Source organism: Notothenia rossii (assembly GCF_949606895.1).
Source record: "Notothenia rossii genome assembly, chromosome: 4".
Taxonomy (NCBI): domain Eukaryota; kingdom Metazoa; phylum Chordata; class Actinopteri; order Perciformes; family Nototheniidae; genus Notothenia; species Notothenia rossii.
The window spans coordinates 21,301,853-21,328,900 of record NC_136902.1 but is presented as its reverse complement, the minus strand read 5'-3'; the positions used below and the strand labels follow the sequence as shown (position 1 = coordinate 21,328,900).

Sequence of the window (27,048 nt, the reverse complement as noted above, 5' to 3'; positions counted from 1 at the left end):
GGATGTTATTCTTTTTTGTAGATTTGTTGAGTACGTGTTTCCCCATATTTCGGAGCAGTAGTAAAGGTAAGGGAGAAATAGACTGTTATAAAGAGTATCTTTTCTTCAAGAATGTTCTTAGTATGATACAAAATACCTTGTTTTTGACAGTTTAGTCTGTACATAATTTATATGGTGCTTCCAATTGAGTTTTTCGTCAACAAGCAGTCCTAAAAATGTACATGCACCAACTTTTTCTATCTCTGTATCGCAAATCTGTATAATGCAGTCATTTCTACTCTCAGACTTTGTATTGAATAACATGTCATTTGTTTTGGCCACATTAATTAGTATTTTTAATTCTGCATTCACAATTTTAACAAGATCGCCAAGATTATGATGGGAGCAGAGAATTCAAAGTTCAGGTTCAGCCTCAATATATTTGGGGAGAATTAAAATGAGCCATCTTTATTTGTAGATAAGCCAAGCTACAAATATTAAATGTTGACCTAAATCAAAATATAATATTATTTTCAAAAGCTTTTTTTGTCTAATGCTTCGATTAATTTTAAACAGACAGTTCAACAAAAGGATACCCACAAAAATGGGTTGACAGCCCAACGATCAACAGCCAATGAGTGACGTCTGAGGAAGATGAAAAATGTAAAAAAAGAACATTGTTGAGAAAATGCTGCATCTCTTGCATTTATTGACATAGAGGAGCCTTATTGTTTACCTTTTTAATATCATTTTTTGTAATTTTCAATTGCTTGGTTTTCGTGAAATTAGCCTGTTTTTAAAGTGTAACAGATTGATGTATCTCCACAGATCACCTTAAAGGCTTCGGAATCCCGCCCATTGTAGTTAAAAAACTGTCAAAACTAGGGCCCCCAAAAAGCTAGAAACAGCCCTGGTTCAATGTACGATGCATGTGATGTAGCATGTGTGGTCTGATTACAGAGACTTGAAACATGTCACAGGAGCACATCTTAATTGTATCTGTGATGTTTTTAACCGGGCTGCTGGGATTTGGTTCCATCAGCCACAACAGCATGAGGTCGAGCACTGTTAATAAACAAAAAGGCCGGTCTGTGATCCAGATCATCCCAAAGGGTTTGGATGGGGTTAGGGACACTGTGCAGAATTGTCAAGTTCTTCAACATCAAACTGGACCTGGCTTTGTCTTGCCATAAAGCTGGAAGCACACTTATTTCTAAAATAACATTGTACGCTGTTGCGATTTGTCATTATTGAAACTCAAGACCTAACCAAATTTTGAAATAGAGCAACAGATCCTAAGTACCTTTGGCAAGAAAGTAAGTGTAAAACCATTTACCGGGACACACTTAAAGAGTAAATCAATCCAAATCCCAATTTAATTGTAATTTCTTCTTCTTACTTTTGTTTTTCTGTGTTTCTGTATGCACCATGTACACCAAGACACATTCCTCAAATGTGTTAACCCAGTTGGCAATGAAACAGTTTCTGATTCTGATTTGGCTTTCTCTCAAATGTTTGACACACATCACTGTACTGTAAATGAGCACTGCTCCTTTGCCAAGACAATCCATCCAACTTGCAGCATATAAGAGGCTGATTAGCATCATTATTACACAAGTAAGCATTGAACTGGTCACAATGACAGTCTACTCTAAAATGTGTTTGTTTGTGTTCAGTGTAACAGCAAAACCTTGCTACATAAATCAAAAAACGTGGTGCATTACACTCGAGATAACTGAGGAATGTGTTTTTGTTTGGATTAACTGACCCTTTGAATAGCAGATTTAAAAGACAATTTATCACAGTTTAGTATTTCTGGTTTAGCTGATTATTCCACAGCATCACACTACCTGCAGGTACATATGTGACACTTTTGCCCCCTGTTGGTCAGTTTCTCAAAAGAAAAAGCCTTACTTTAATTTAGCACTTTAAAGGTATCCCATTCTTCTCCTTCCAAGGAGAAATAAAAACACCACACCAAGAAAATGTTACTTAAATGTTGTGTTTTATTCACCCCCTCTTTCAAATGTGCTAGACAAAAGACGCACCCTGTACACATCATCATCAGACATTGTTGGATATCATTTATCTAGTCAGAAACCACGAGAAATGTTGACATCGTCATCAGACCAGAAAACTTGTTCACTATTGGTGGAGGGTACAGCATAACGTTCAGTGCATTTATTGCATTGTAAAGCAGACATATAAATAATAATAGTGCAATTATACCCCATCATAACTGAGGAGATACCTTGATAGTCTCAGCTAGTGTCTCGTCAATGCTAGACTTTGTATTGCATACAGAATTTAGGCAGGTGAAACACAATAGGAAATGATAGTTGTAAAAAATTGTGCTTTGGACATCCAAAGAATAAATCACCTTTGATAGAAATATCCTGCAATAGAAATTAAACAAATATGAGGAGCTGATTTATTTCTTATATATCAGTGTGCTCTTTGTGTTTCAACAAGTAGACTTTATGTACCTCAAACCTTGTCCTTCAGAAATGAATATGGGTGCCAGTGGAAGCAGACTTCACTGTGGTCCAAAATAACTGCAGTGCATCATTCTTAAGAGAGAGGAAAATACATAAAAACACATGCTTTCTGAGGCGTTGAGTATAGAACTGTGTACCGTGTGACTAAAACCTTTACTTCCTTTCAGCATCTGTTGTTTCTGTGCAATTTGATAATATCAATAAGAATATATGCATATTGAATGTACAGTATGTACAATTAAGCCTGGATACATGTGACTGGTTATGTAGATCATGTTTGTTTACTCTGAAGACTGAATGGCTTGTGTAACGATGGTCCTAAAAAGCCCTCCAGATGAAACAAGAATACAATTTGCCATGCACATACATTAGATTATTTACATATGTGCTGAAACTATAGTTTTATATGGAAAAGCAGATGTACTTGTGAAGGGAATAGATGTGATTAATGTGGAGATGCAGTACTTTTTGGGAGTATAAGATATGAAATGAAGTGCAATAGCGTGAAGAAAAACAAATTATATTTTTGCATTACGCTGTTAGTGTTTACAGCAAAGACAATTAACTCGTTTTTGTAAATATTCTTAATTAATGTGGAAGCATAATTTATATCTCAGTTTGAGAGGCTTGAGAAATAACACATCTTTACCACTAGAGGTCACCCTCCATAAACTTATCGGCCAGCTGCACACATGTCGAGCTGTAATAAAATATAATGAGTTAATAATTCTGATGCTTCATTGATATAATCCATCCACTCCTTCACTACACCACTGAGTAGCAGTGGAGTGTGAAATGTTAATGACACCACTGATGTGGTAAAATGTGGAGATATGGAGAGGATATGTTTCTGACTGTAGTGATGTTTAATTTAGTGCTAGAATCACCAAGAATTTAATTCAGCACACATGCTGAAGTAACATTTGCTATTAATATATACATCTATTGTCTTTGGAAATCATACAGTTACGTGACTCAATGTGTTTTTAAGTCTGCAAGAGAAATATGAATTTTAAAAACAGCCAATGGCAACTTCTGTTCCCAAAACACAATTGAAGTCATCTGGAGTTAGAAGTATGGTTTCCCCAAAACAAGGACCGAATCATTGTTTTGCTTTAGTAATAAATATCAGGTGTGCTAGAACTGAAAGTCTGTGACTGTTACAATGCCTCTGTCCTTCTTTTCTGGAGGAAACCAACACATGTTTAACATCAGTAAATATCCAGTATTTAAATTTAGCTAAGAATTACATGACTGGTTGGTTAAATTCTTCATAAAGAAGAATTTAAATTTCTAAGGGTTAAAATATATTCATATATGACAATAACCACAGTTTATCATGGTTGATTTCCTTTCTATTTAGAAACAAACATCTGCAAACAAACCACAGTTATTGTAAATAATCCTTTTTTAGACAATGGACCAGCATTTATACATTCACAGCTGTGACAAAAGATGCATATATATTCTGCTGATGTGCAAGTATGTGCTTATCATGCATGAGTTTTGCATCACTGTTGCGTACTGTACAGATATGTGATCAGCTACACCGAGTTACAGATAGAAGTAAAGATTGTTACTGTAAAAACAAAAATCATTTAAAAAGGCTACATAATAAAAAGGAAGAGGAACATTTTCATTTCCTTGGAGTCCCAACACAGGTGAGTCCATCATGACTCAAGTTTGCCTTTGAGGAATTATTTGGTTAGACTGGAATGACAGCTCACAGCGAGCTGTAGAAATAGAGGACATACAAACTTGATTTTCTGTCACTCTCTGCACTCTGGCTAGAGAGGAAACCTTGGGAACGGGAAGCTACTCTTGTTTGTATTTTGTGTTACTGATAGCGTTGCTATGCTACGGTTCTGTATGCTGACATTCTCTGCCTTCACTGAGGGGTTATTTGTCTACATTGAGAGCTGAATTAGCCCATGTGTGTCCGGTGCAGCCCTGATCACACATGGGCTGGCTCAGCTCTGCCAGGTGGGGGTTTGTGACCTCCAGAGTGAAAGCAAGGAGTTAAGAACAAGGTCAGGGTGGGAGGAAGGGTGAGGAGAGGATGTGTGCAGTGGCTGCACTTCTGTACTGGTTTTTGTTGCCAGCACTTGTGCAGCTGTAGGAAGCAGCCCTGAGTTGTTGCCTCGCGGTTGGAGCAGGGAGTTCTTCGCGAGGGGGCAGCAGTGAGGTGCAGGCTCCTCTCTTGAAGCTTCCTCCTCCTCCTTCTCCTCTTCATCTTGTTGTGTCTCCTCTTCCTGCAGCTCACCAGCCTCCTGCTCTTTCTCTCCGGAGGGACTCTCCTCTTGGTCTCTTCTTCTCTCCAGGTGTGACCAGAGAAGGTGATGGCTTGTTTTGGAGAGATGAGGGCTGCTGCTGCCCCCTGGTGGCGCCCGGTCCCTGTGCTCTATGACCTTCTAGTCTGACCCCAGCCGACAGCACAGGCTTCCTGCAGTGAAGCAGAGGAAGCATTTCACCAGAGAAAACGGTACCACAAACCAGTAGCAAAAGATTCAAGCTTGCCAAAGTAAGAAAGATAATCAGGTTTTCTCACCTATATCTGTGGTAGTGATCATTCTATCAACTCTTGAGTCTCAGAAAACTAGTGAAAGGACACAGGAGGCAGAAACGTTGGGGTTAATAATGCAGTTAAAAAGATAATAAAGCATCAGTTGTGTGTTTGTGCTACCTGTTGGCTTGAGTTTGTGTTTGTGCTACCTGTTGGCTGGAGTTGGCTGAGGGGGGGGTGACCACACTTTGGTCCAGTAAAGGGTTAACAGGGGCAGCACTAGGGAGATGCGTAGCACGCCAGTAAATGTCCAGGTACTCTGCCAGGTGTTCACATGCATCATCCAGCTGATTCTCATCCAGGATGACATCAAACATCTCCTAATGAGTGAAAGAAAGAGATATGAGAGATGAGTCACACCCCTCTGTGTCTATTAAAGATCGCTGTATGAAGGATGTATGGAAAAGCCTGTCTGAGCATTGGAAGTACATAATGACTTTAAGGCAGAGTGACATACAGGTGGACACTGTGCGAGCTTGTCTCCTGCCATCATCTGGACGTTGAGGTGTTTGCTTTGTGACTTCCCTCGAGATTTGATCAGCCTCTGAAGGACCTGTGAGATGAGCAAGAGACAAAGACAGTCAAGCAGTATGAAAAAAGAGAAACCCAAGTAATAAAGCTTTTCCAATGCACGTTGTGATTCAATTTCCCTCATTTTCTTCTTCAATGTTGTCATACCAGGGAGAGCATCATGGCATTCCTTATGAAATCTGAACGTAATCTTCTTTCTACACTACCCCGGCATCATAAGCCAATACAAAATGTCATTGTTAATTGTATTGTCATTTGTGTAAACCCAAATACATTCAGTTTAGAGTAAAATCAATTATCAAAACGTTTGTGGTGTTAATGAGGTTATCTATAATCACACTGTTTCAGCTCTAACTTTAATAATACATTTTAAAAAACAACTGCAAAGGAAAAACACGATTTTTGAAGTTCAAGTGGGTTGTGCTTTACTTTAGGGGAGGAGACTTTGACATAGACGATGATGGGAGCGAGAGAGGTTTTGAGGAGTTGTGCGGGGTGATTGATAGTGTCAGCATCCAGGACGACCAGCTGAAGAGACTTGGCCAGCTCGAAGATCCTCTCTATCTCACTCTGCACCTCAGCTGTCAACAAACCAAAGGAAGACGAGGAGTTATGTGAGACATGCTTAACAGAGCAACATCAGTTCAACGTTGACTTGGCATTAAAGACAGAGGATGCATCTATTCTTAGCAGGTATTAATCTTTATTTAGCAGAAAGAAGATCTAAGAGAACTGTCTTGTCACTCACCTAGACTGGAGCGTGTGTTGGATCTCTCCATTATGGCCTTCTTGTTCAGCACCGAGCGCTTCGCCAGCGACAGATCAGCAGTCACCCGTGTAATAGAGATCCTGCAGAAGAACCGTCTTATCACATCACATCCAAAAATGTTCAGTTTCAAAAGGATGGGATGAACTTGTGCTCTCTTACAGCTTAAAATAAATCGTCATCACCATGTGTCCTATTGACCATGAAACGTGATAATCCCACGAACAACGCTGTAGCTCGGTCACAGTGTTACTGTACACTGAGCTGCAGCTGAAGAAGAGCAACACAGACAGCCGTACCCACCTGCCATCAAATCTGTGCTTTAGGAAGTCAAACAAGGCTTTCTGCATCATGTCTGTTACCTAGGGGACAGATGGGAGAGAAAAAGGGAAGAGAAGGTAAAAGACTTGAGATACAAGACAAAATACAAACACACATTCATATCACTCACTCCCTTTTAATCTTGGTAAAACGTTTGTTTAAGTCCCCTTATTGATCTCAATTATAAGTTTCTCATAATGAGCACCCAAAACAGGAGTAAAGGTTCTGTCTCTCCTCCAATGTTTCCAGATGTTACCTATTTTTTCCTGTAATGTTTTTATATTCAACTTTGACTCTTGTTTTAAATACTTGTGTTTCCCGCAGATGTGATTGGCTGCCCTGCCATGATTGCTTTCACCTGTCCCAAATGATTCCTGTTGTCACCTGACTCATTGTCTCCCTCCTCTCATTGGTCTGTGTGCCCCCTTTATCTGTATTAGTCAGCTGTCCAGCCACAGCTCATTCCTTTTTTTTAGACCACTCTTCAGTACTTTGATACAGATACTTGAGTCCATTGTCTGTTTATACTGTACCAACAGTGGTCGTAGTCTTTTTTCTCATTACTCAGTTACTTATATCTGCTTTTAACCAACATTTTAGTGTCAAGAGTAATATTTATATTTGGCGAAATATGGTGACTTATAGAAACCTGTATCTGCTTTTAACCAACATTTTAGTGTCAAGAGTATGTCATCGTTACAGATGTCATGTTCTGGCCTGCGACCCTCATAGATACCAGATATTTTCCCTTTTTTTGTCAGAGCATTTAATTTATTGATGTAGTTCATATGTCTTCAAACGTGTGAGGAGAGGATCGTTACAGATGACATGGAGAGATATAGTTAGGTGTGTGTGTGTGTGTGCGTGCGTGTGTGCTCTCTGCAGATGATAAGTTAAGCAGTCTATTTTCAAAGAGTTCTGAAAAATGTATGGCCTTCAGAATAGGGGATGAAGCTCACAGTGGTGTCTCCCTTCACGATGTAACAGAGAGATGGAGGAAAGGCAATGAGAGGGGGAAATGAGTGCAAGAGAGAGAAAGCAATGGTGAGCAACTAAAAATAATACCATGCACAAGAGACAAAGCAGAGAAAAAAGAGAACGAGAGGGGAAGAGAGAGGGAGGAAGGCTGGCGTTCACCATTGGAGCATCCCCAAAGCACATCACCAGAGCAATGCATAAATATTTCACACACACAAAACAAACGGCTTGGCACACAGCCTGCGAATTCACAGAGGAGAGAGCGAGGCAGAAGGAAAATGTTATAGCGCAGAGACATTCTGTTCAATTACACGCCTCACATTTCAGCATTCATCCACAGAGTCATTGGAAATTGACATATTCTCAAATTAATCGACTTGAAACGCAATGTGTTTTCCTCTTATCTCACATGTGTGCAGCATAGGAGAATATAACACACAGTAGCTAGAATAAAAGGACATGCATGCTGCTCCGTATGAATCAAAATGAGTCTTAGATTCCTGGTGTCTGTGCTATAATTCCATCAGGATGTGACTGCGGGGTTTAGTATCAGTGTTAATGGGATAATGGAGGCGAGAGTTATTCCCTTAAGATCAAACCAGGTAAGACCATACTGGACCAGACAATGCAGTTCAGATTAAACTGGAGCAAACATTGACAGGCCAAACAAGACCGAGTCTAAACACTGACATATCACATCTATGGCTTAAACAATAATCAAACTGCATACAACAAAAAAAGGGAACCTTAAATTACCACAGCAGAAAGTGATAGATTAGCATCTGTGAGGATGTAATAAGGCGAATGCTATTAGTGAAATGCTAACATGCCTGTTAAACATAATATTTAACATGTTTACCATGTTAGTGTAGTGTGCTAGCATGAAAATAGACTGGGTATAGTTTAGTAGGTTTTTGGTCGTAACCCAAATTTCGGAAAAATATAAATGATGACCTGACGATGGTTCTAGCGGAAACATCAGGGGATCACCAAAATGATAGGAATTCACCCTCAGGGGAACATAATGTGCGAGCCAAATTTAATAGAAATCCACCTTAAAGCTGTCATAGAGAACAGATAAAGGCAATTTAATAGTGAAGAAAAGTGAGAGTAGGATTCATTGTTCATTGAAAGCATTACGTGTACCATTTTTAAAATTCTACTTTAATACCCTCAGTATGAAGAGAGACACAGTGACTGACAGAAATATGGTCCAGTGTTAGCTGATCCATCAAGGTTTTTACTCCAATCACCAAGACAAGACTTGAATAAGCCAACCAAACTACAAAGCATTTTGATTTTTGCCTCACCTCATAGCCTTTCAGCGAAGGACCCACCAGCACCACAGGCCGCATAGAAGGGACCACATCATATGGAGGAACATGTTCAGTCTGCACAGGCCACAAGCACAGACAGGGTTTGGAGGCACATTGTTGAAGTGAATTTACTATTATAACACACACATTTAGTTAGCACATAGTAGCCACTCTGCATGTAGATAGCCATAGAAATGCACTGATATGCATGAAGTGTAGCAATATAATTAAGGTTGTTCTTAAATAATAAAGAGACAAGGAAGAGGCCCAATGAAGAACATACCTGCTTCTGCTTCTGTTTGGCTTTCAGAATAAACAAAACGAACATTAAACAAGATTGACAAAAGCTAATAAGTGGAAATAAATAATTATTTGAGTTGGACATATATGAGTATTTAGGTTATTTAAGAGAAAACATGCATGCCATGCTGCACTGAAGCAATGTGTGCGCTTTTTAAGTGTAATTTTGCAGGGTTGATCACAATTCCGTGGCCATCTCACATAATTATTGTAAGCTTATTTTTATGTAAAAAGGCAAACAATGTTTCCAAACACACACATTTCTACTAAAAGGGAACATTTTAGCATTGGAAAAGCCCTGTATGTACTCTAGGTCTAACCCCGTAAGAGCATGCAGTCCCAGAAGAGAAGGAGCAGACACAGCAACAGGACTCCTCCGGCATCACGTACCTGCAGACGGCGGGGTTGACCTCCAGCCTCCAGATGAAGCGTTCCCTCCTTTCCTGCGGAGCAACATAATGCAAAGCTTCATTATGCGAGAATCCCCTCAGGAGGCAATTTAGACTTCCAAAACAGAGTAACACATGAGCAAGAACAAGTTACGTCAACAAACAAAAAAAGTTTTCAAAGAGTGTGTGAGACAGGAAGCTGGTGGAAACACAGAGAGGCAGAGACACGTAGAGACTCCTGACCTCGCTGCTGCTTTCTGCTCCTGCTTTATCCTCATGGCTTCTAGTTTCACTGGGCTGGGGATGAAGGTGATGTCTGCCCCTTCCTTCACCAGCCGACCAATCCACCAATCATTGTTGTATTTCTGCATGATAGTCAAAAACATATTTTATAAATCAAGTGTCATGCTGCAAAATCATTCATAATAAAGGTCTTTATTTGCAGAAGGCCTCTCACCTCTTTTATGTGCAGGAAGTCTTTGGTTTCAAAGTTAATAGCAGCCCCTTGGACCGGACAGTCTTCATCAAGGGCTCCGCAGTAACTCACATTGGTTTTCACTGCAAATGCTACTGGTTTGGCCTGTTTACAGAAGAAAAGAAGGTTAAACAACGAGCATCTACAGTATCATTGCGCTTTCATTATTCTTGCACATGCTGCACTAAACTGTCATACTGTATACATTTGTTATAGCATTTTGTACAGTATCTTCTTGATATATTTGTTGCACCTTTTCTAATCTGTACTTATGTTATCAAACTTGTACCTTCCCTGTATTTGTATTTCCTCTTGAGATTTATTGTAGACACACAACATAAAGGGCACCAACATCTTTCGTTTGAAGATTAATTTGACCTCTATAGATAACTGAAGTGAAGTCATCTTTTTATGTTGCCCAGTATCACAGATTAGGGTCTATAGATCTTTATAAATATACAACCGGATTAAATCAGTGTGTTGAAAGTCCACAAAGTCCTAAGTATGTACAGTACGTACTTTATTTGTTTTTTAAATTATGTTTTGCAAAGAAAATGTTTGGTACTCATGTTTCTTTTGAATGTTATATTAGGCTGTGATATGTTATAGATGGTTGTTGAAGTTGTTGGTACTATTTTGTGCTGTCTGTGCAAAGCAAATTCCCCTTGGGGCAATAAAGGTTTTCATTTTAACATGACGCAGCTGTTTACAGACTGCTTCTCAGGAATTGAAGGTGAATTTAAAGTAGAGCATTGACCTTCGTCCCTCAGGCTCTCACCTTGGCTCTCTCCAGCTGCAGCTGAGCCTGGCGCTCGGCTTCACGCCGAGACGCCTCCTGGTCCTCCTCCAGGGACAGGTCGGAATCCGAGGGTCGACTAGTGTAGGAATCGGCTGAACCCTGAGAGAAAGGAGGGGAGAATAACTGTTACAGCCCGGGAAGAGAGGAGATAAATCCAACAGGATACCATACCCAACACCTCGTAGCAGCTGTTGCTACTTTCTCTTGGTTTAACCTGTCTCTGAACCAGCCTGTCGTCCTGAAGCCATGTGACCCGGCCTGCCAGGACCAGTGAGTTCCTGCAGCTTTCCAAAGCAGACGTCTCAGGGGAACCTGTTCCTGAGTTCTGCAACAACACCAACAACCAGCACAGTGCTTGGAGTCTATTTATCCACTCAGCCAGGTGAACCAGATGTTGGCAAACGCCCAGTGTCCTCAACAAAGGAAAAAATACAATTGACAAGTAAAACTTGATAAAACAACTATTTATATCTATTGTTTATCAATTGACTCCAGAGCGTGCCATTTTAACAAACTGTCTGGTGGGGTTGAGTCACTACACAAGAAAAATGGTATGTTATTTGAAAGTCAACACATTTTAAATTCAATAAAAAACACATTCCGTTATGTATGTTATATGTAAGTAGACATTCGTAATGTAAAGGATATATTAATTATCCAAGTAATTAAAAGTTTTAACTTGTGGTAACAAACTTGCTTATGAGAGCGATAATTGATAGCAGATGTAGTTCAACTGCCTTTTGATCAGTGGACGTACTATAGAACTAGACTATCAGAACATTTTGCATCGACATTTTAGTTTGGAGAGAATACATTAAAAAAAAAAAAAATCTACATTTTTCAATAACATTCCCAAAAAAGCATTAGAGCATGTGGCTCGTAGCTCTACTCTCACTTCTAATATTTCAAGTCAAATCACCAAATAACAGAAAAAACATCTGTCTCTTATGTTACACTTTAAAAGAGAGTAAAGTAAATAGTCAGCACATTCACAGTACTGACAGATACAGAACCTTCTACCCTCTAAACTTCCAGACTGATGAAACTCTCACAAAGCTAACCTCACTACATTTGTCCTCTCACCCCATCAGCACCCTTCACTTCCCCCCCCCCGCAGGGTGATGTCCCAGCAGGGTGCGGGCCTGGATCCCTCCTTACATACCAGACAGGAGATAAATATAGCTCAAAAAAGACATCATTCTTCTTCGACCTCGTTTCCCCCATACCTGTCTCATCCTCCCCCTTCTACAAAACTCCCCTCCCTTGTTGGCTTTTTTCCTATAAAGCTATTGAGGTGGAGCAGAACCTAAAGAGTGTCCAGGAGAAACAAGGGATGCAGACAGAAGGAGTTTGTCTCTTTAGCACAACATACAGTATCTATAAATTGTCCTCGCCACTACATTTGTATGATGTTGCAAATGTATGTTATTTTGATGTGATGAAGAGAGACAACAGCAGTATGAAATATTCCTGCGTGGATAAAATATGACAGATTAGAGAAAACTAAAAACACAATTCGCTAAAGTTGAATCACAGGACTGCCAGTGTTTTTCTCTTTGCTGACGTCCCGATCCCAAAATCCTTTGTCAAAGCATCACACTGAGTCCCAAAGACTTTCAATTGTACAAAATGCTTAGCTCATTATCTTTGCTCTCTGTTTTTTGGCTTGTGCAAATCCTGCAGAAAATCCAATGGCAGATGCAGAGAACCAGATATTATTAAGCACACCACATTTTCATATTGAACCATAATGTTCTCAAAGCCATTAGTCCTAGAATATTTTGTCCCCACTAAAGTGTGCTGCTCCCTGATGGCCCACTACTGACATGAAGTTAACTGTTGGAGCTTTCAAAGCAAAACGGGATAGAATAGTCACAAATGTCTTATTACTTGTTACATTGTGTAACATATTTTCTCAGTTGTGTGGTAAGTTTTACATAATCTTAAATGATAAGGCATCTGCATCTCATTCTCTCTTTTCCTTAGTGCCTTTCAACTGTGTGCTAAAAGCCTTATATTCCCACATTACAGCTCATCACTAAGTAGAAAGTCACCTCACGTCCCTTAGTGCTTTCAAAGCCATTTCCAGTCAGAGATTTCAGACTCTTTGTTATTTTGTATTTCTCTAGATGTGCACCTTGGTGTTTCAACTCACCAGCCAACAGAACAGAGACTAAAACTAATGTGGAAAAGAAGACCCTCTTAACAGTATAATTAACCAAAAACTCATGGTTAATTCACCTTTTCATCAATTGTATTTTAAAAGTTTCCACCCATTCCTGTATGGTCATTGTTGAAATTGTTACGGCGGTTCCAATGTTAAGATTTTCGACAAACTCCACAGTTTTGTCCTGTGCTGTATTATGAGTCGTCAGTAACAGCTCAATAAGTGGGTTCCTTCTCAGGTCACAGTCATTTTAGTACACGTGTTTCCCCACGTGTTCTTGCTGTGCTGCTAGATGGCACACAAATAGGGAATTTCATAAGAAAAATAGACTTCATTATTTGCACTTGACTGTGAATATTGTGCCTTATCCATTTGCTTAATGATCTCTTTAAATGTTGTTTAAACTTGTGGTCTCCAAGAGACTGTTGCACACCCAATGTGTCATCCTGAAACTGACAAAGCAAACAGATGTCTGGGCTCAACCTCAATATTGAGAGGTAGGAAAGACTTCATACAAAGACATGAGATAAGACTAATAAAAAACCGAGACAAACTCAATGACATTCAACAGATGGTCTTCTTAGTCAGGAACAAGTTCAATGCAAAGCTGTAAAGTAGTCTATACAGAGTTGAGATGGGTAGACTAACTGTTTGTTTTCAGTAAAGTGGGAAAAGTGGGAAGATGCTGGCAAAGTGAGTGAACAGGAATAGACTTCTGTTGAGACAAGAGTGAGAGGGGAGAGGAGATGAGAAGAACAGAGAGAAGAGAGGAGACGTCTCAGAGCAGACAGACAGGGGAATGGAGAGACTGAGTTTGCATGCAGCGTGATCAAACAAAGAGGGGAGCATCAACAGCGTACCTTGTTACAGATGAGTCCTGTGGCGCTGGAGTCAGAGGCAGACATGATAATGCTGCCAGCGCTCGCTTCTCCCCCATTGCAAGGAAAAGGCGGAACCCTCCTCCCCTCAGCCCACGGTTACAGGGGGGAGAGAGAGGGAGGCGCGCTTAGCCTAAGTGCTGCACAGCTGACGTTGCTGCGCTGCCTCAAAAAGCCATTTCCTATACAAAATTGATGCCCTGACTGCAGCACTGGTGTGCATACGCCCGTGCACTGGTACAGTACAGTGGGTTTCTTCAGCTGCAAGCCAGCCCTCGTGTAAGAAAAGGAGTTTTTTTCTGGTGTCATGCACCTCAAGATCTCCTCTCCCCCCCTCTCCTCTCCCTAGCATCACATTAATACATTCCTGTTATGTCTCTTCTGCCCATTTCAAGAGATCCTGAAAGAGTAACATGAAATCAACCTAAATCTGGGTCTACTCTTACACCATTATCTTTATTTGTACACAGATATAACTTCAATGTTAACCTAGAATAAAGATTGAGCCATGCTCAAAAGTCAAGTCATGTCAAGTTAAGTATCTCAAATAAAAAATCTGCCTGTTCCCAATCTGTACAGCTCCTCTGTGCTTTTTGATTCACGCTTCAGGTAAAAGGAAAACTTCCCAAACGTATTCCTTTAACGCTGAGAGACACCTCAGTCCATTAACATCAATCTCCTGCCAATTAGCTCTCTTTGCTAAACAGGTGACTGCTTCAACAACACAGAGGGCTGTGAGACAGAATGAGAGGAGGACATGAATGGAGAAATTAAAGAGGGAGAAGAGAGGACAAGAGGAGGGCAGGGTTGTGCCCGTCTGCCTGCCCTGCACCATCCTCCTGACAGGAAGGTGATGCATGAGCCCACAGAACAGAAATGCAGCGGTGAGTCAGCAAATAGCCATCTAGAGTCCATCAGATGTCTTAATAAGCCATCAGAGAGGTTTCTATTGTAGGAGACAAGCCTTGTTGTTCCTACGCCAGGCCTGGATGCCTTCTCTCCAGGTTGCCCCAGGCACTGAGGACCCTACTTTAGCATCCATTATGCTGGCAGCATGCGCTCTCTCACCCTCATGCAACTTTGGCTGCTTAAGAAATAAGTGCACTCCACCAGGGCTGTTAGCGGAACATGTCTCAGGGCTATATTTCGACATGGCTTTTTCAAATGAAAGGGAAGCGAGCACACGTATAAATGCAGAGATGTGTTATTGTTGTAAGAGCATGCTAGCTCCCTGTGGATGCCTCTGGTGTCGAGAAGATAGGGTGACTATTTTCATCATTAATGTTGTGCACCATCGAGTAACAGCTTTTCGAACAGCAGGAGAGGAAGGCAAAGATGGAAAGAGAGCTTAAACACAAGGAAAAAAGAGCCAGAAACAGGAAGAAGGGAGGGAACATGCCTGAATAGCAAATTAGATTGATGGAGCAAGACAGAGAGTTCAAATTCAAGTTATTTTTATAAATGTGCATCATTGCATGTTTTTTAACTGTTGACGCTAATTAAATTGAATCCAAAAGGTGGGGAAAGAATGGTAAAGATACGGTGATAAGGTGAGTTAGTATAACAGAAACAGAGGTACCGAAGGGGAGAGAGAAAAGGAACAGATATTAGAGCCTCATTTTACAGGGTTTTTTTGCTGCTCTGTTGGTCTAAAAATAGCTCCTTCCACTCCTCCCATCACAGACTGGGTTTGGCAGTGGGGAGAGGATTGAGGAGGATTGTCAAAGTTCACTGAGTTTTGATGAATTCCCTCAAGAAAGAGCAAAGCAGATTTGAGACTGGCTCAGCTATATTCACTGACGCCCATCTGAATGTGAACTATATGGAGAAGACAGAGCGTACTGAGGCTTGTCTCTGCTCAGTCTCTGCAGCAATAATGTGCTATGTGTTTCTCTCCTACAGAACATTATTACATCTAGTGTTCTTCAATCCTCCTGGTGATGTAGTGCAGGTGTACTTCATATTGTTTCTTTTTTGAGCGCTTCCCTTCAAAGTTCACAATCAAGGGAAAAGAGAATCAAGGTTAGGCCTCATCACGACATGGCGATTTCTTTAAAACGAGTGACGACACAGCCTAGGCTTGATACAATACTATTTGATCAATTATCATCTTTGAGGGATAAACACAATTTGTTTTCAATATGTATCAATATTATGTTTTCAAAATATGGTTAAAGACTGATCAAAGTTCAGTTGTTATAAAGGCTGCTGAGCCTTTTTTTCATTCTAGCTGAGCACTGCAGATCCACCCAGTTTAACCACACTCTTGTACTGTAAGCAACTGAGAAGCTCTGCACCAACTGGGATCTCGAGGCTTGCGAAAGGGCACATCAGAGCAGACAAAGTACCAATTTTGACATATCTTCTGCGGATTTAAGCACAGAAGCTTTGTAATAACCTGCCCAACCTCTATCTTTGTGTGCATTAAAGAGCTGAGGCAGCATTACGGGCAGAGGTGGAGAGGAGGTCTCCTGACAGTGCAACCAGAGTAGGGCAGAGCGGATCAATAGAAGAGCCACCCAGATTGATACTCCATCCTGTCCGGAGCAGCTCCACCCTCCTCCTGTTCTGATGTTGCCTTAGGATACTTTTCTCCCTGCCTGTAATGAGCCCTTGGCAGTCTATAAATAATCACTTCCAAGACATTTCAACACACGCAACACAACTGCGTTCTCACCACCCAGTCCTCACAGTAACTCTGCATGCATGGAAACATCTTGTATTAGCCATCTGAAAGGAGAAATGCTACTGAAGCAATGAGGACAATGCAATGACGTGGATCATCAGGGATGGGTCGACACTGAAGCTGGCATACAGTTGAGGAGGAAGAGCAGAACGCAGTGAGCCCAGCCAGGAATCTCCATCTTTCATCCTCGCGTTGACTTGGCCTTGCCGGCTTTGCTGTGCATACTTAGGCTTTCATCCCCCCCAGGGATCCCTCAACCTGATTACACCAAACTGCATCAAAGTGCAGAGAGGCTGGAGCTAACCCACATAAAGCTGTGTACCCACAGTGCAGCACAGAATGGCACAGTGCTGCTGCATCCTTCATTAAATCAGATGTGTTTGTTACACGCTGACCTGATTTAAGTTTCAGTTGGGCCTAATTGGTATGTCTTCTTGGCTGGTGGGCTGAGCCAACTCAGGGAATGTCAGACTTATCAATATGTAATGATGCCCTACATATTAATGCATTCCAGATTTACATATAAAAACCGTGTGTATTCTATTCAAATTTGGGTCTTCAACATTTGTACACAGAGTTGATTTCTCTAAATGAAAGTTTTGTGTATACAAAAAGCAGATGATACAGCCGAGAAAGACAGTATCAACTGAAGGTGTTTCAAATAGAAGAATAGAGAAATTTCGTAGAAAATACCAGCCAAACCTATAGATAGAAAATGGTAGAGCAAATGGTTTATACATTCGGACTTTATTCTTGTCTTTAACAAGTCAAATGTAATAAAAAGGCATTGTTTCTAAACCGGAACTCAAACAGAAGCTGAACTGGAATCTTTGGCCCTCTCAACATTGCTGGTTCATCAAATTTAATCAAGGCATTGCACACTGATGCGCCAACACACACACACACACACACACACACACACACACACACACACACACACACACACACACACACACACACACACACACACACACACACACACACACACACACACACACACACACACACACACACACACACACACACACACACACACACACACACACACACACACACACACACACACACACACACACACACAGCACTTCGCTCCTCACGGGACAGGCTTTTAGTGCTCTGTCTCATGCAGTATTTAATTGACCCCACACAGGAAGCCTAGCGGTCCCAAATGCACTCCTTCCCCCAACCAACAGAGAAAGCATGAACGCCTGCAAGAAAGCCCACAGCTTCCCACCACCGCTCCTCTGTCACACAACTGCAATAAATGCCATTTTCAGCTTCAGTGCAACTCCACAGAAATGTCAGCGCTGAGGGTGAGGAGTTTGGACGATTACATTTGTTACAAACAAAAATTCCTTCCACTTTGATAGCCGCATACATCAACTCACATTTCTGAAACTTTCAATCAAAATGACGAGCTGAGTTGAAAGGTTGTCTACAAAGTAAACCTGTATCTAATCTAATCTAATCAGGCATTATTCAAAAAAGCATGAATAGATATTTTTCTATAGTGGCCTTCAATGCAAATTCCGGCAGACATTAGACGCAGAAGAGATAACAGTGTACTTACTCAGTTGGAGGTAGGAGAGCTCTCTCCCGGACTCTCTCGCTCGCTCTCTGCTAGTCAGTCATGGTGTGCACTCTCTCCTGGGTAACATTGAAGTGTACTGTAGCGTGCTTGTTAGCAGTCTATCCCTTTCTCCTTCTCCACACCCCCCTCCTCTCTTATTCTCCACCACTCTCAGTACACAACCCTTTGCTACGTCAGTGAGGCTCTCTCCGCTCTGCATATCCTCCTTCCCACCCTCTCTGCTACTCCCCTCTCTTACCTTCATCTCTATACCTCGCCTATCCAATAGGATTCTGTATCGCAACCACACGTGAAGTCCATTCAGGACTCTATCACGACATCACTGTGACGAACAAGATTACCTGGTGTTGTTATGTTTGATGGGACTGAATCTTACAGCGGTAGCCGGGCTAATAGAATCCATTCTCACTGCTATCACGATGCAGAAATCAATCCACACTGTGAGATCCAGAGAAAATTAAAAAGCATCAAATGATCATTTTAGTCACGTCTTGGGAATGTATGAGGACAGCTGAATTTAACGCCCATATGTGGTTGGTTGATCTATTTAAAAATCAACGGCATTTATTTGCAGCCTCCGCTCTTCTGGAAAGGCTTTTCACAGGTTTTTTGGCACCTGGTATCTGCAGGGATTTGCTCATATTCAGCCACCTGAGCATACGTGAGGCCATTCACTGTTGGTGGGTGAAGGTCATGACGCACAGTTTCAGTCCATAAGTGTTTAATGATGTTGAAGTCAGGTTTAGTCAAGGACAAATTCAGGAGACTGTTTCATTATGCAAACTGCTTTATACACAGGGTCAATGACAGGTTAAAGTTATTTCCACTTTGTTCGAATCACTTTATTGTCTAAAATGTAATTGTATGTTGTATCATTAAAGGCACAATGAGTAGGATTGGTTGATTATGGCTTGAAAAAAATAATATTCAAAGTTGGACCCTCCTCACTGGCTCAAATTAGAGTAAGGTGCTTCCCAACGGGTGAAAGCCAACTCTAGATTCACTGTCATTATGTGACCAGCTGTCTGCCTCCTGTTTCGCCCTCGATGTATTCAAGTTTTTTCTCTCTGTGTCCGCTATTTTCATTGCTTCCTCTTGGATGCGTGCTTACAATCTGGCACCTGGTTGCTATGTTTTGATTGTGTCGCCCAGAAACATCAATAACGCAGAAAAACAAGAAGATACAGGCAGGTAGCAGGGTATCTGATATACCACATCAAATTTGGGTCATACGTGAAGAATGAGAGGGATTCATTTCTATGATATAAATTGTTATTTTCTATGAGATATCTCTTGTTTAAGAACTGCTGTATCAAGCCCAGATCATGAGCACCAGAAGAGAAGTATATATAACCATGCTTTGTAACTTACAAAGACAAAATCTCAAAGGCGACGTGAGCCATTTCTACAGTCTGATCACAGTGTTATTTCAACCACTGTGGATTTCAACATGTCAAAAGCCAAAAGTTTAGAGACAGGAGAAAGTAGTGTTGTGATGAAGGCTTATGGGAGCCATGTAAGTGTCTCTGTTCGACACGTGGAGACGTCTCTAGTGAGACCCTCTGTTTGTTGTCATGGCTCGCTGTACTCTGACACCTGCCCAGCTGCTGAATGTATGTACAGCAGAGACAGGTATAGATGTGAATGAGAGATTTTTTACCTAAAAAACAGCCAGAGGAAAGACTATGTAATTGCTTCATGCTTCAAATAGCGCGTAGAACGTTGTGCGCAAGATACAGTGAGATCCACAACATGTATGTAAAGACAAACCAGTCCGACTAGCATAAAACCATGACTACGGGCAATGTCGAAATCTCCAGCAAAGATTTATAATTCATAGGATAGGTTGCAGGAAACAGTGAGGCGGAGGAGGGGGGAAAAAGGAGTGAGAGAGAAGGAGCAGGCATTAATTCGAATTCTGCATGAGCATTAGATGTGAATAAAACATGAATGAATGAAGGTTTGAAAGTTAAACTCCACAGTTCTGAGCGCAAGACAGGCAGGAGAAGGAGAGGGAGCAGCTTTACGAGCTGCACCCAAGCATTGAGTGCAGATGTCTGTCAGTCCGTCCCATCAGAAGCGCCTGTGTGGGCAGAGCTGTGCTGGTGCATTATAGATGAGGGGCTATTTTAAGGCACCGGGGATGCTGCGTTTTGATTTTTGAGTGGAGGGAGATGACACCTGGCTCCTGCAAAATCCTTTCATGGGGTTTGTATGGCACTTGATAGGTTCAGACATGCAGGTACAGCATGTGTTCCCAACACAGACTTTATCCCTGTTTGAAGTACGCACACTGAGAGGAGGGAGGGGGCAAACAGACTGCTGGGATGCCAGTGAAGGGAGTGATGGTGTCACCAAGCAGCTCTTCACACAGACAGTGTACTTTATGTTCTGATAAAGCACACACTGCACACGCACAGCACAAGTACAGTCAGTCAGCCTGGTTAGATTACTGAGCCGGACACGGCACAAGGTTTTTTTAACATGCCAAAGTAAATATTTCCAGAAATTAGTGTGCAGTCAAGAATAAAACGATATTTTTAAAATGATGAAACATTTAGTACAGATTTTTTATATGCATCTCCATGCTGTGAGCTTAAGGTGAGGACTTCAATCTTGTTAACATTTTACTTCATTTAAAAAGTGCAGTTTACTATCAATAATTAGCACAAATGTACTGTCCCGCCATTGCAGTAGACATGTACTTAACTCCCCTCCTGTTCTCTGCCTCATGCTAGAATGTATAACTCTGTTAAATTAAACATAACATTTGTGTTTTGCTTTTGCGCACTTTTCTTTTCTCAATATTGTGAAGCCAGTCTTATCACCCCCAAAATGTTATGTTATCTAATTAAAATGACACAAATTACCCAAGCCATTTGCAACTTGTTCTCAAAGAAGAGATTTAAAAACCTTCAACGAGACGCAGGAGAGACGTCAGCACTCGAGCACAGCGGATGATTCTGACAGACGGACTTGACCCCTGCAGTTTGCCTATACCAGACACAGACTGTAGCAAATGTTGCAATCATCTATCTCATCATCTAGGACCTTTTCCCAGCGGGATAAGTCTGGCAGCACGATCAAAATCATATGCTCTGACTTTTAAAGCACCTTCAACACAGTCCAGACCCTGTGGGTGGGAAACAAGCTCATAGAGATGCAGATGGTCGCCCCAAAGGTGTCCTGGATCATAAATCATCTCACAGGTGTTACAGTTGGTCAACCTACAGCCATTTGTGTTCATTATTAACAATACAGTATGACTCTCTATCTTTGTCACCTAATCAGACCTTTAGAAAAGAGTGACCTAAAGAGTGTTATGGTAACTTTTGATTAAGCTTTTAAGCACCTATAGCAACCCATATTTTTCTTCATTTGGATAGTCCTCTATTCGCCAGTCAAGCATAGATCACAATATCAAGAGAGGTTTATATGTTATTTGACAACATACGGGGATTACCTTTACAGCAATTTCACCATTAATTGCTTTTTTACAGACAGAACGTCCACTCTATATTTTCCGTTTGCTATTTTGTATTTCCCAAGCTCATACCCTTTATTTGTCTTCATTAAAGTGGTATTGCCTTACCTTTTGTAAATATAGATGTATTGTTAATGTGACCTTTTGCAAATACTGTGAATATAAGTTATAAAGAGAATACAGTTGTCATTTGATATACCTTTAAAAAAGCATGCAGTGTGAGTCAGTCATGTAATGATAATACAGTAAATATTAAAGAGGACGTTTTTATGTTGAGAGTGGATTTATTTGTCAACAGTTGTATAAGACATAATGGAATATAAATTGTATTTTTTTATTTTATCTCACTTTGACTGTAAGCATGATATGTGCACACAATTATTGTTATATATAATTGATTATTTCATAGCCTGATAAATGATAAGGTGGAGGCTGAATGATTGTTCACTATCTGTTATGCTACGCACAAAATTCTTTATTATTCCGCCGGGTTATTTTGCACCTCTTCTTCTCCCACATTCCACATCGCAGAAACTCTGTTCAAACATCAAAACGTTCAGCTCGGTCGGGAATTGATGGCTATTACTTTTCTTATTCATAACTTTCATAATTCCAGAGATACATCCCATAATTCATCAGATTTTTAACAAGTAAATAGAGAAACTCTTCAGACTCGAACAATCTTCATGCAACTTCAAGTGCTAACTGCTCCTTCATACTTTCCCTCAGAAACCTCATTCCAACTTTAAAATGTTACATATCTTTCTGATATTATTCGTGTAACACAACTTTTAAATCGGATTCATACTTTTAGAAATATTAAACATTGTTCAGACCTTGGTAAAGAGGCCTTCTTCAGATTTGAGTGCGTGATGTCACAGCTAGAGTGGAGGACAGATTTAATTTTGCCTTCATATTTTCTTTTAAACCTGACATAATTCCCAAACCCTACATTCCTTAGACATCATTTTTCATGAGAAACGTAGGAAAATATCTCGTAGCTTGAAAAATTTAAAATAATTAAGCGAAATAATTAAACAAAATGCCTCTTGGGGGCATGAAGTGACAACAACTTTCAACATGCATCCATAAACCCCATTGTAAATTCAGCCTCATCTTTCCCCACCACAGCAGCCGCACACCTTTAGTTAATCTGCCAAAAAGGCCACATTGTTAACCCGAAAGTATTTCACCGGTATCTGTTACGGTTCTTCAACAAAACGTTCACATGTAAGAGGTTTATCTCTCATTCAGAACAATGAAAATGCTCTCCTCTCACTGATTACCATGGAAACCTTTGATCTCTGGACAAGTCGTTAGCTCAAATATAAACACCTGTGTCATGGAACACGATGATGTCATAACTCCAACTGACATGTTCAGAGCAGCAGACTTCAGATAATGGTTAATGGTTCTGCCCTCAACAGCTCTACGTCAATTATGGGGTGTCATCATATCAGAGTCCTGCACGGGTCTGATTTTCAAGACAAGCTCCCGCCCTGCACCCGCGACGTGCAATACCGAACCCGCCCCGCCACCCGCACATATTGCCAATTAGTTCTGCAAACCGACCCGACCCGTCGGCACAAGGTCCGCAAACCGACCCGAACCCGCATATCCTATGAGCAGTGAAAACATGCAATTATTAACACACGCAGTTAGGTATTTGGCTTAAGATGCATGGGATGTTAGTTATTTTCTCCATCTAGGATGACACCAAAAGCCTCCCAGACGTTGGATTTCGCTCTTGAGGAAGAGTTATTGAAAATGCTGTATTTTCTGCTAGAGAGCCTCATCTCAACCATTTCGAATGTGGCGCGCTCAGCAGCAGTTTGATGCGCTGCAGAGGTTATGATTATGCGCGTACCCGCACGGCAGAGGCCTGAGGATTTAAACATTAAATTAAATTATTATTTATTTAATATATTTATTATGCAACACCGGCGACCCGACCCGCATCTTCTTTGTTTTACCCAGAACCGAACCCAGAAAAAAATACCACCCGTGTATCACTCTTTTTGCGGGTCACCCGTCTGGTACTCGACCCGATGCAGGACTCTGCATCATATGCCGTTTCCATGGAAACGCATCCCTCGCCATAAAACACGATGTTGCTGTAACTCCAATGGACACGGTCCGATCGTCCCCCAAACTTCGCTTGTATATCACTGGTCCATGCCTCAACAGCTTTACGCCAAATCTGAGATCTCACCATAGGTTGTTGCCATGGAAATACATCCCTCGCCATAAAACACGATCTCGCTGTAGCTCCAATGGACACGGTCCGGTCGTCCCACAATCTTCACCTGTATATCACCTCTCCATGCCTCAACAGCTCTACGTCAAATCTCACCATATGCCGTTTCCATGGAAATGCATCCCTCGCCATAAAACACGATGTTGTCGTAACGCCTATGAAAAGGGTCAAAACAGCACCAGACTTCAGATAATGGTTAACGGTCCAGCCCTCAACAGCTCTACGTCAATTATGGGGTGTCATCATATGCCGTTCCATAGAAACGCATCCCTCGCCATAAAAGAGGATGTCGCTATAACTCCTATGACAATGTTCAAAAAGTGCTCAAACTTCACATGTGTGCTAACAATCCAGCCGTGAAGACATCTATTGGACAGTTTTGAGATTTCTTCAAATGTCGTTGCCATGGCAACACAATGCTCGCCATGAAACACGGTTTCTCATAACTTCAGTGAAACGGCTCCAAACGGCCCAAAACTTCACAGGTTTGGTAACGATGCAGCCATCAACGCATCTAAGCGTATTATGGGATGTCATCAAATGCCGTTGGCATGGCGACAGATCATTCGCCATCAAGTTAGTTCAAAAGTTTGCAGTTCAAATATTCTGCTGCTTTTCCAAGCCTTTTTACTTTCTTTTCTTCTCTCATCACACATTCAAGCCCACAGTATTCATGTATCATTTCAATCTAAATTATTCGCTTTCTTCTTACACATTACATTTCAGCATAGCAGTTTAGCGTCAGCTTTTAAGCATAAAGCATTCCCACTAGCAATTTCTTCAGGAATTGCATTCTCTAGTTTTCATCTGTTGCTCCAGCTGAACACTTATTGTTTTTATTTTTACTCCAAGTGTTTATCATGCACATTTACAATCCCACTGCAGCTCTTCTGGCAGTCTGACAGTACAAACGCATGCCTCCTATTCTACCAAGTGAAAGATTCCCAGTGAGGTCAGCATGTCTAATTTAATTATCAGTACACTAACAAGGACTCCTACCTTCACTTCTTGTTTGTGTCTTGTACAACAATGAAGATTTACACGACGCGTGCATGTTGGTTTCAATCCCCTTCTTCTCATTCATTCCTCAATTATCTCGACCGCCACCGAGGAGAACCCCAAAACAAGAGAAAACTGAAAACAACCCACCTCGTTAATCAGGAAGACGCTGGAAGAATTGGTAAGGGACATCCGCAGTAAACGGGGATCTCGGTCACATCAGCACAACTTGGGTGAAAAAGCCACGTTTCTTACAGAAAAAAAGGCAGCAACAAGAGCAGAGCACAGCGCCTCGTTCAAACATTTTCACAACACAGCAGAGAAAACTGTTCGGCTGCTGCTTCGTTTGGACGGGAAGCTCCGGCGGCTTCTGCGCTGTAAAATCTCGTGTTTCTGGATTCAGGACATAATCAATGACAGTAGCCTAAAGCCATAGGCACGGACACACGGATGGATAGATTACAGCTTTCTTAATAAATTATGCAAGACCTGCACTTTTCACAGACCCAAGTCCCCGAGAATTTCTGCGGAATTTAGTCAGATTTCTAATAATCCATTTTTATAATGAGTCTGGCATCAGCCCTCGAACTCGCTCACTAACATTTTCCCATTTTGAAAAAAGTAACGGTAGGGATTCAAATGATAGGCTACATTTAATTAATTTTGATGCACATGTGGCCATGGATTTGTTGCTTAACAAACATTTTCAAATGGGATGGCCCATAATTGATATCTCCTGCTAGAATTATATTGCACACAGAGAAGATAATAAGATGTTTTGTAGATTTTTACATTTTCAGAGCCTGAGAGGTTCCAACATGAGCCAAGGTGTGTTTGATGGGGGGGGGGGGGGGGGGGGCAGAGATGGAAGAAGTACTCAGATATTTTTACCTAAGTAACAAGTAAGTATAAGATTCAAGATTCAATTCAAGGCTTTTATTGTCATTTCTACATAGCTACGGTGTAGTTATGTCAATGCAAATATTAGGTGACAGGCTCCTCCAACAGTGCAACACAATAAAACAGATAAAATAGTGCAAGTAAATACAAATAAAATAGAATAGAAATAGTGCAAGAATAGGTTACAAGTAATTGGAATATGAATAGTTTAAAAAAAGTTGCAAACAGATTAATATATGTGCCCGAGTGTAGGAATATATGTTATAAGTAAAAGTAATGTATTCAAAATGTTATTTCAGTAAAAGTACAAAAGTATTAGCATCAAAATATACTTTTGTTTGAAGCTTTAAAGCTGGTAAAGGTGATGCTTTTAATTCCTTTGTATGGGTAGCTATTTTTAGATTTCACATAATTATTCAAAATCTGGAAAGTAACTAAAGGTACTAAACAAATGTAGTGGAGTCAAATTACATTATTTACCTCTGAATTGTACTGGGGAAGAAACATAGCAAAACATTTTAATACTCAAGTGAAGTATAAGTCCCTCAACATTGTAGGCCTACTATACAGTAAGTAAATGTGCTTAGTAACTTCCCACCACTGGATGGGGGTGCTGTTTTCAGTCGAAGGAGACGTTTTGTGTTTGCTGGGTGAAGATGTTCAGGAGGCAGGGGTGAGATGTGGGTCTTCTCGGTTTTCACTGATCCAGCACTTTGTCCACCTCACATCCCGTAAAGGCCTTCCATTGACACAGCGCCCATCGACCGCTCCAGTCAGGTATTATATACTGCCAATGTCAAAAACACAGGAAAAAGTCACTTTGTACACACACACACACACACACACACACACACACACACACACACACACACACACACACACACACACACACACACACACACACACACACACACACACACACACACACACACACACACACACACACACAAGACCAAGAGAGCCACAGAGAGAGCCCATAAACTGAAGCACATTTTGTGGTTGATGTAGTTTCACACTGACTTGGAATTTATGCAGCTTCCAATAGATCCAATCTGGCAAAATTCAGTGCAAGTAAAATGAAGGGAAAAAAAAACTAGAAATGTTAAAAGACACAGACTATACACATACTATCTTTCGCTTTGAGATATCCAAATCCAGACATTTCTACCTG

At 41.0% G+C, this 27,048-nt stretch overlaps 2 protein-coding genes across 2 annotated transcripts in view; one reads left to right on the top strand and one right to left on the bottom strand.

The window, feature by feature from the left end:
• Positions 1-1,967: 1,967 nt before the first annotated feature.
• LOC307037313 (voltage-dependent L-type calcium channel subunit beta-4-like) lies at positions 1,968-25,438 on the bottom strand. The gene is made up of 14 exons (XM_079678095.1): positions 25,128-25,438; positions 10,895-11,014; positions 10,099-10,221; positions 9,885-10,006; positions 9,643-9,695; positions 9,236-9,255; positions 8,947-9,027; positions 6,641-6,699; positions 6,320-6,420; positions 6,001-6,152; positions 5,498-5,593; positions 5,190-5,360; positions 5,026-5,073; positions 1,968-4,920 (listed from the first exon to the last, which is right to left on the bottom strand). The coding sequence occupies exons 1-13, from the start codon at positions 25,167-25,169 to the stop codon at positions 5,044-5,046; spliced, it is 1,170 nt and encodes a 389-aa protein (XP_079534221.1). The 5' UTR covers positions 25,170-25,438; the 3' UTR covers positions 1,968-4,920; positions 5,026-5,043.
• LOC307037307 (adenylate cyclase type 6-like) overlaps positions 25,101-27,048 on the top strand; it is a 37,789-nt gene continuing 35,841 nt past the window's right edge. The window contains exon 1 of the mRNA XM_079678083.1: positions 25,101-25,158. The gene's annotated coding sequence lies outside the window, so the exon portion shown is untranslated. The remainder of the gene's footprint in view (positions 25,159-27,048) is intronic.

What these genes read in the sequence shown, in the direction of transcription:
- LOC307037313 (XM_079678095.1), bottom strand. Translation starts at nt 25,169, where the DNA reads ATGTCCCTTACCAATTCTTCCAGCGTCTTCCTGATTAACGAG. An exon ending in GTCAACCCCGCCGTCTGCAG is followed by an intron (nt 9,256 to 9,642) that starts GTACGTGATGCC and finishes TTATTCTGAAAG; the next exon opens with CCAAACAGAAGCAGAAGCAG. An exon ending in AAGCACAGATTTGATGGCAG is followed by an intron (nt 6,421 to 6,640) that starts GTGGGTACGGCT and finishes GTTCTTCTGCAG; the next exon opens with GATCTCTATTACACGGGTGA.